General features: G+C 53.0%; 1 protein-coding gene across 1 annotated transcript; it reads left to right on the top strand.

Moving 5' to 3' along the window:
• The first annotated feature begins 677 nt into the window (after positions 1–677).
• P2rx6 (purinergic receptor P2X 6) lies at positions 678–9,277 on the top strand. The gene is made up of 12 exons (XM_075970095.1): positions 678–857; positions 1,419–1,569; positions 3,848–3,919; positions 6,166–6,241; positions 6,430–6,523; positions 6,595–6,675; positions 6,756–6,897; positions 6,985–7,094; positions 8,480–8,573; positions 8,655–8,720; positions 8,875–8,952; positions 9,064–9,277. The coding sequence occupies exons 1-12, from the start codon at positions 718–720 to the stop codon at positions 9,097–9,099; spliced, it is 1,140 nt and encodes a 379-aa protein (XP_075826210.1). The 5' UTR covers positions 678–717; the 3' UTR covers positions 9,100–9,277.
• The last annotated feature ends 395 nt before the right edge of the window (positions 9,278–9,672 follow it).

The raw sequence follows: 9,672 nt of genomic DNA, 5'->3' as shown, positions 1-9,672 counted from the left end.
ATGGGCAACAGGTGGTCACTGGGGCCAGTAATGATGCTCCCCTCCCACCCCGCGGTCTCCCGGGAAACTGCGTGTTGTTTGCGGCTGCAGAAGCACCACGACCTTGGCACACTCTTCACCAGGGCTAACTACCGCGCATACTGCTGCCATGCAAGGGGGTGGTCACCTCCTCCGTGTTCTTCTCATGGACTTTTCCAGTCTGTGTTTTGGGGCAGGAGGAGGCTCTAGGGAAGACCTGAGGACCCTGTAGAGTCTAATAAAGGTTTTTCTCTGAAGCCACAACTATGCTGTCCCTGCCTGAGGAGCTCAGCTTCCTCTCGAGAGCTAATCTTTGCTATGCTGCTGCACCAGCAGACATCTCAAACCAACTTGATCCGTTGCACTTTGGAATATGCAAGTTTAAGCTCAGAGCCCCTTCTCTGGGCTTCTGTTACTCCACCTTGGTCACTGCCCACCCTGTAAAGAAGTGGAGTGGATGGGCAGAGACAAGACTACTCCTTTCTGTCTGTATAGGATCCAACCCAGGGACTCCGGCCGGGATGGGAGGCCTAGATCACCTGGGGTTTGGGACTGAGCCAGGAGTCAAATCCGGCCGAGTGGAGATGTCCCTTTAACATTGGCCTGGATCCCATGCATGGCTGTTCTGCTCCCAGTTCAGCTGCAGCTGAAGCAGCTGCCTGCTGACTCACGCACTAGGTGCCAGCAGGGACTGGGAACATGGCTTCTGCTGCCGTGGCAGCACTCGTGGGCTGGGGGCTTCTGGATTACAAGACAGAGAAGTACGTGCTGACAAGAAACTGCCGGGTGGGCGTCTCTCAGAGGCTGCTTCAGCTGGGAGTGGTGGCCTACGTGATAGGGTAAGAGAGCAGCCCCTGGCCAGGCTAGCTGCAGAGACTGCTGCTGGCCTTGCTGGCTGACAGCTAGGAACTGGCTTTGAGAAGTCCAGCTGGTGGCAGAGTGGGCATGGGGGTGGTAAGAGGTGGTCAGTAGGGGGGATTTTAGTCCATTCAGAAGACAGCAGAAGCTATGGACCCACATATGGGATATTGGACCCAGCCTCATCTTGGTCTCTGGGCACAATTGCGGGACTCCTGCCCTGAGATGCTGGGGGAGGGGGGCAGGAGGCAGCAATTCCTGGTGTCTGTGAGCAATGGAGCCCTCAGGCTCCCCGAGAGACCGCTAGCTGGATGTCTGAAATGTCTTGAAGCAGGGAGCTGGGTTTGCTGGGAGGCACTGACATGTGAAAAGTGGCCGTGCTGACAGCTCCATCTGAGGGCTCCACCTGCTCTGGGTCTCTGGACGGAAGGGCGAGGCCCCCATGCTGGGCTAGGAGCCTCTGGAGGACACAAGACAGCCCAGTGTTATAGACCTAGCCACTCCTCATCCCATCACATGACTGTCCATCACCTTCTCCCCAGGTGGGCCCTCTTGGCCAAAAAAGGCTACCAGGAATTGGACTTGGACCCCCAGATTTCTGTCATCACTAAACTCAAAGGGGTTTCTGTGGCCCAGATTAAGGAACTAGAGAACCGGCTGTGGGATGTGGCTGACTTCGTGAAGCCATCACAGGTAGGTCCGGAGTCCTTCAGCCACAGACAGCGTCTTCGCAGCAGCTGTGCATGAGATACACAGGATGCCTGTGGTGCCGGTGGGTGGCTGAAGGGCTTGGGAAAGGGGAAGGGCCCCTCAGTAGAGTGCCAAGTCAATCCGAGCAATGGCCTGGTAGACATAACTTCCTGGGATCAGTTCCTAATACCATCAAGAAAAAAAAATCATACCCACCCGTCCATCGCCCACACAAAGATACACCTGATAAGGATTGAAGTATCTTGGGCACAAGATTTTTGCTTGGAGTTTTTGCACAGGAGTTCAGGGTTTGAACTTTCTGGAGTTCCCTTGTTCCCATTTAGGGATCTTGGGTCAGGTTTAATTTTTTCCATTGATGAAGGAATTAAAAGGCAAGGGGCTGGGGAGGTGGCTCAGCTCTTAAGAGCACTGGCTGCTCTCACGGAGATATGGGTTGTTTCTGTTCCCAGGACTCACATGGGGCTCACAACTTTCTGTTGCCCCAGTTCCAGAGGAGTTCCAGTGACCTCTTCTGGTCTCTGAGGGCATCAGGCACACAAACAGCACACATTCTTTCAGACACATTAAGTAATTAAATAAAACTACTCAACAAAAGGCTTAAGGGCAGGAAATAAGTTACAGTCAAATAAATCTTATTAAAAGTGAACGTGGGCTGGAGAGATGGCTCAGCGGTTAAGAGTATTGCCTGCTCTTCCAAAGGTCTTGAGTTCAATTCCCAGCAACCACATGGTGGCTCACAACCATCTGTAATGAGGTCTGGTGCCCTCTTCTGGCCAGCAGGCATACATGCAGACAGAATATTGAATATATAATAAATAAATATTAAAAAAAGTGAACGTGCCCCCCCCACAGGCTTCCCAGGAGAGGGAAGGTATCCAGAAACCAAAGTCCATTCTCCCTTGGAGGGCTGCTGGCCTTCAGTATTTGTGGTGGTGTAGGATGGGTGCCTGTGCCTGAAGTCAGGATGCCCAGTTTACAGGAGGAATGTTGGCAATTACAACAAAGCAGTCCCACACTAGCTCAGAATGGAGTATAATAAAGGGTTCTTTATTTGGGGGTAGACTCACAGATCAACAGTCCTCTGCATGAGCAGGGAACAGGAACCAAATCCAGCAGCCGAGAGAGAGAGAGAGAGAGAGAGAGAGAGAGAGAGAGAGAGAGAGAGAGAGAGAAAGAGAGAGAGAGAGAGAGAGAGCGCACATTTCTATATCTGTTTTTATAGTGCACACGGCCACGCCCAAAGTAGTCCAGCATCTCAAAGGCCATTGGCTGAAGGACTTCTCCCAACAGAGGAAGCTGATAGGCCCATAGATTCATACAAAATGAGACGTGTTCAGGACCAGCCTTAAACATACTGGACTGGTCTAGACCACTCATGCAGAAGGGGACCCTTCTGGCAGAAAAGAAATAAGCTTACCAGGCCTTTGTCTTGGATAGGTGCAGGGAGGAAGAAGCTGGCCATCTTGTGGGTGATGCATGGCTTTTCCTGTATTTGCCTGTCAGGGTGTAATCTGGCTCTCCCTCTCCCCTCCCCCACTCATCTTCCCTTCTCCCTCCACCCAGCTGACCTGGCTCCGACTATCAGCTGCTGTGCGACATCTCCAGAGGAGACATAAACAAATGTCTGTAGCCTCTCCTAGCGCACCACCACGGGCCAGTTTCATTCCAAATTAGTTCTGTGAACCAATGAGTGATTGCGGTCACCTATAGGCGCGTTAAGTGAAGGGTATTATGGAGCGTGGGTGACGCAAAGGTAGCTACAGAGCCTTGACCATTTTCTGGCTGTAGGTGGCGCTAGCTTTCTGCACAAGCACTCCCCTGCCGGACTGTTGCGCCCGTGATCAGCTGTCCATGTCTGCCCCACTTTCGATCTTCAGTGTTTAGGTCCAGGAGGTTCTTGCAAAAGAAATGGATGAGTGCATGAGAGTTTGAAATGAAGCTCAGAAGGAAGATATGGATAGAGGCATGGCGCTTCCTTGGGCTCAGGAAAGGCCGTAAACCCAGCCAGCTTTACCTGCCTTGCTGGTCATCACTGCAGCACAAAGCTGGTAACTTGATGGGGCCAAAAAATAGTCCCGCGGAATCCAGGCTACCAGGCTGAGCTATACCTCAGCGGGAGAGCACTGGCCCAGCAGGCCTGAGATACTGGGTTCCATTCCCAGCGCCGAGTGCAACAAAAAGCAAACAAAACAGGCTGTCAGCTTCTGGCCCCTCAACTGGTGGAGTTCAACTCAAGCCAACCTCCAGTCTTGCCTTCTAGGGAGAGAATGTGTTCTTCCTGGTGACCAATTTCCTCGTGACACCAGCTCAAGTCCAGGGCAGATGCCCAGAGGTAAGTCTGTGCAGAACCTCTAACGCACCCCTGCTTCTCTCTCCACCGCCGACTCCTTTCTCCTCCACACAAGGCTCAAGGCTCATTCTGAGCCTGGTTTATCTATGCCAGGCAACGGGCTAAATGTTTCTAGAAATCATTTCACCAAGTCTTTACATCTGTCGTCTACCAGAAGTACTATAACTCCCATTAGGTGATTGGGGTACACAAGTTTCAGTCACTTGCTCAAAAGCACCCCAAGTGTGGGTTACAGCAGCAGACCTCTCTTTCCCATGCTGGTCCTGCCTCTGGGTTAGCCAGGCACACACTCAGGAAGGCACTAACAGCAGCAGGCAAGCTGGGAGAGCACTTCTCTTTGTCGGCTTTTAGTAACGTATCCCGAGTCAGCTTTCGTCTGGGGAATGAGCTAGCACGCTTCTGCTTTCGCTTTCAGATAATTTATGATCTCTGGGTGTTTTTCGGTCCACGCGTGTTCATGTTTGAGCCTTCTGCCTCATTCTTGTCTGTTTCTCGCGTTTGGAAATATTCCAGACAGTCTTTCAAAGGACACACTAGCTCTCACCAACCGTGGCTTATGTGTGTAAGTCATGACCCTGTCCACTCAAGCCCACATTCAAGTCCAGCCTTTGCTCACTCGACTCCAGGCTCTGGTATCTGGTCACATTATAGTTTCAGGGGGTGTCCCACGCCCACAGTTGAGCCCTATCCATAAAGAAGGTGATGCATGTGTGTCCCTCGGGGAGCCCAGGCCATACCCCACCTCCCCATGTGTAGAGGATGTTGACTCCAGGTTTAACATGTAGCTCCAAAACTTCACTAAACCTCCACATCCACTTTCTAGAAAGCACACGGTTTTTCCTTCTTCCTTGTCTGAGGCTTCTGGCTCTTCCAGTGAACCTCCCATGACTGGGAAGTAGCTCACCCGGTCTGATGACCCGTTCCCCGAGGATAACCAGAGTTCCTGCCAGCTGTTCTTGGAAGAATAGTGACCTGGCCCTTCAAGAATGTGCTCAATAGAGTGTCATATCCCTCTGCAAACCTTCCTTAAGCATCCCTGCCCCCATCTAGGTCAGGCCCTGTGCTCAGTTGGCAGAGCTCCAGTTCCCTGTACCTCAAGTTGCAGCTCTGGCCCAGCCAAGGCAGCCGGTTCTACAGTGCCCATGAGGCAGAGGCTGCAGTGGGGAGACTTAGGGAAATGTGTGGACTAAATCTTAAAGGAGCTGGTGACCTGGGTCACTGTGTCCGCAACAGGATGCCAGGGCAGAGGTCGCCCCTTGGGCAGAGGCCCAGGCTGTGTGAGGGGGTGAGGTATCTCCAGGGATACCTGCCGCTCAGTGAGCTGGAGCACAGGCTAGAGCTAGGTCACAAAAAGCACAACCCAAGATCTCCTGGACCCTCTGAGTCCTGCTAAGAAGCTGGACTTGATGTATGAGCAGAAGGTAGCAAGAATGGGGCATGGAAAAGACCCCCAGTCTCTCATTCCTTAGGCGCTGAGTAGAGGTGCGCACATCTCACCATGGAGTCTGGTTGGAGGATCTGGAGATACAGTGAGGCACAGATGGGGACAGCAAAGGCAGAGAAAGTGGCACTACTGTGACACCTGCTGCCAGTCACGGTCCCATCCTTCACAAAAGTCCTAAGTCTCGCGGCTTTTCAGTCCCTCGACCATTCTTGCTTCCATGGTGCTGTGGTCCTCCTAGCGTTCCACATGAGCTGAGTCTCCACAGGGGTTCTGAAGCTCAAGGCTGCCTTCCTCTCTCAGGTTGGGGACCCCCCCGGAAGCTACCTTTACCTCATAGTGCTCCCCATGACTCTTTGGGTTTATGGAGACACAATGTCCATGTTTGGCAGAAAAGACTGACCTTAGCGGGTGTGTGGGACTTTCCTCCCTGCACAGCCCCCTATGACTGTAGGCCCTGCTCTTCGACAGCTACGCTGCCTTATATTGGGCACCACTAGCCTGTCATGCAATGGTTCTTCAGCACCACCTCTGCTCTGTTATCCCAGCTGTGCAGAAGAGCTGGGCCTCTGTGAACTCTCAGGGACGGAATTGTCGGGAGAGCGGAGTCTCCTCTGTTCTTGGAATACAGCCCTGTACCCCATCTCACAGAAGGATGTTGGTTTCTCCCTCCAGCTCACAGCTTGTCACTTCCCTGTGCTTCCTGACCCAGGATATCCTGGGAGGAATCCCAGGGGTCTTGCCTTGTAGTCTGTGCGGTTGGTGACTAGAGTCTCTCTTACCTCAGCACCCTTCCGTTCCTCTGGCCAATTGCTGGGATGACACGGACTGCCCTGAAGGGGAGACAGGAACGCACAGCCATGGTAACTGTGGGCTTGGTCCTCTGGCACCTCTACTGGAACCAGGGGAGGGGAGGGAATGCTGTGTGGTCCCCGCAAGCCCTGCTGTGCTTGTCTGTGCACCCTCTCATCCTGCCAACAAGCCCATGCCCCGCACCCTCCTCAGAACCCACGGAGACTTGAGGCCTTGGAGCTCACTTTGTGTTTTCAAGGCATAAAAACGGGTCAGTGTGTGGTGTTCAACGGAACCCACAGGACCTGTGAGATCTGGAGCTGGTGCCCGGTGGAGAGTGGTGCCGTGCCCAGGTAAGTCTTCTTTTCTCCCAGGGGAGGGCCCAGGATAAGCAAACGGATACCAGTATATCATCTCTCTTCAGGAAGCCCCTCCTAGTTCAGGCCAAGAACTTCACACTTTTCATAAAAAATACTGTCACCTTCAGCAAGTTCAACTTCTCCAAGTAAGCATGGGCAGGTCTTGGTTGAGCCCAGATCCTCCATGCCTCTTGGGTCATCTGATCCCTATCACTGTCCTTTCTAGAACCAATGCCTTAGATACCTGGGACAGCACCTATTTCAAGCATTGTCGCTACGATCCACACTCGAGCCTGTACTGTCCAGTTTTCCGCATTGGGGACCTTGTGGCCATGGCTGGAGGGGACTTTGAGGACTTGGCATTGCTGGTAAGTCATCTGGGGGCAGAGTTCCTGCAGCTCAGGGTTAGGGTCTCACGCCCATCTACAAGGGGAACAGAAAAGTGTTGTGTGCAGGGTGGCGCTGTGGCCATCAGAATCCACTGGGACTGCAACCTGGACACCAGAGGCTCTGACTGCCGTCCCCAGTACTCCTTCCAGCTTCAGGAGAGGGGCTACAACTTCAGGTATGGCCCTTGCTGCCATAGTCCTGGCTTGCTGTTCCTGGCCTAGTACCTTCTCCACCTACCTCCCTGCGACCACAGATCAGAGCACGCCCAACTCAGACCACAGGATCTCTACTGTATGTGCAAGGGTCCCACGGGTGCGCCCAGGCCCCAGCTCCCTTCCATCTCCCCTCACTCACCTGTCAGTACAGGCTTCCCACTGCAGATCTTGGCACAGCCTCTCGCAGATGGCCCTGCTTCTCCAGAGCACAGATACCTTTCATCTTTAATTTCCCTATAGGACTTTATCTAAAAGCTTCTCAAAAAAATATCAGTGGAAAAATTCAGACTAGTGGCACATATATTCATATACTTCTGACCTGGGGTTTGATAGCGTTGCTTTTTCTTTCCCTGGCAGCACTAGAGATTGGACCCAGGCCCTCAGGACTGTTTGAGAGTAAATGTCAGATACTGGATCCTCATCCCTTCCCAACACTCTCAAGGGATGTTTCCACATGACCACTGTCCCATTGTCACAGAAACTCCAGACATTGGCTAGCTGGTCACAGTGCATGATTGTAATCCTAGTCCCAGCCCTTGGGCAGCAGAGAAAGGAGGGTTAGGGGTCAGAGTTGTACTTGGCTTTATAGCAAGTCTGGGACAACCTCGCAAATGGAGGAGGGATGGAAGGAAGGAGAGGAGGGTGGAGAAAGAGGAAGGAAGCTAGGAAAAGGTGCTGGTAGATCAAATCTAAGATTTTATATCCCCCCCCACTGTGTTAGCAATGTTCCCAAATCTGTATTTTCCCACCCCAGAGGCACAAAGAGACCTTAAATTGCAGGTATTGTCATGTTTTCAGTTTCCCAGCCTGAATCTTGGGCTCCTCCTGCCACGTAATATCATTTTAGCACACACTGGAACAGGTGGGCACACTTGGCCATAAGGTATAACTTATTGCGCTTGGCTCCCCAGCTCTTACAACCTTATAGGGTGGCTTCTGTGCCCGTGGGCCCTTGCTGGCACCTTTCTCTCTGTGCAGAGTCCCTTCCCGAGCCCTGCCACAGCACCTACGTTCACTTTCATCTCCAGTTCTGTGCTGAAAGGAATTGCAGCCTAGGGGTTCTGACAGCCCTCACCTCCACCCCACCTTCCTTCTCCCATACCTGCTGCCAGCATCTATTTCAGCTCCATGCCCCTCCCTGACCCTCAGTAGGCAGCAATCTTCCTCCACTCAGGCCCTAACCAGGTTCTGGGTTGCTTTCCCCTGTCCTTAACACCTACACGGGGCCTAAGATTTAGGACTTAGGGTTGGGCCGGTAAAGTCCATGGATAGATAATCCAGCCTGAAATGCAGGATGCAAACCAACGAGGATGCAAACCAACGGCGCCTCCTTTGCTCTCCCCAGGACAGCCAATCACTGGTGGGAAGCCTCGGGTGTGGAGGCCCGGAGCCTGCTCAAGCTCTATGGGATCCGCTTTGACATTCTTGTCACTGGGAAGGTAAAGTTTAGACCAGAGGAAGGGGCTGTGGAAGCTTAGGGGGACAGCCCCAGCCCCAGAGACTCAACCCGGGTCTCTCAGGCAGGGAAGTTTGCACTCATTCCAACGGCCATCACAGTGGGCACTGGAGCAGCTTGGCTGGGCATGGTAAGTCTGAATCTAAGGTTGATTTGGGCCGCAGTCACTGCCAGCCAGGGCCTGCTGGCACCCACTGAACCTGCGTATTTTGTCCCGGGTGAGGGCTTGGCTTGACGGAGGTGAGTTGAGGAATCTGGAACATGATAGGTCCTGCCTCTTCCAGGTCACCTTCCTCTGTGACCTGCTGCTACTGTACGTGGATAGAGAAGCCCGTTTCTACTGGAGGACCAAGTATGAAGAAGTGAGCTGTGGGCCTGCTTGTGTCCCAGAGCGGAAGCCACTCTGCCTCAATACTGGGTTCTCCCACACTTTGGGCCATGTTAGCCTGATCCCTAATCTGTTGTCTTTGTAGGCAAAGGCTCCAAAGGCAACTATCAACACCGCATAGGCTGAGCTGGAATTCACTCCTGTTCTGCTGCTCAAGTGTCTCGATGGGGGTTTGCACCTGCCCCATGTCTGTTGCTGCTGGGATCCAGACATCCGTGCACCAGGGGCCTTGTCTGGGTGGCTGTCATCCATGGGCCTATCCATTTCTGAGGCTTATAGCCACTCCCTGCAGGTTAAAGTTTAGGGGTTGGGAAGGATGAGGGTTCTGGCTTGAGAAAATCAAGGACAAATCTCCAGAAGGACTGCAGAGGAGCTTGGGGGGAGTCCACCAGACTCCCCATGCAGACCCCCTCCTAGGTCTAGCCTGAGAGAGGGAGAAGGCAACATGGCCGAATGATTGATTGCCTAATTCCTTGGGCCTCTTTGTCTTCTGGGCGACTCTGCCATCCAGTTCAAGCCCCCTTGACCTGACTAGGTTTCTCAGGGGCCTAGAAACATGAGAGGCTGCAGATCTAGGCCTTCCTGCCATCAAGATGTTCCTGACAACCTTGATGCATGCTGAAGCACCTGCCTGCCGGAGGCCCTACCTCTGGTCCCGGTCAGAGTGCCAGAGTTTTGAGGTATGATCTCCATG

The sequence above is a fragment of the Microtus pennsylvanicus genome, chromosome 1, assembly GCF_037038515.1.
Source record: "Microtus pennsylvanicus isolate mMicPen1 chromosome 1, mMicPen1.hap1, whole genome shotgun sequence".
NCBI classification, from domain to species: domain Eukaryota; kingdom Metazoa; phylum Chordata; class Mammalia; order Rodentia; family Cricetidae; genus Microtus; species Microtus pennsylvanicus.
Note: the sequence above shows the minus strand (reverse complement) of the source record. Positions and strands in the feature narration are given on the sequence as shown.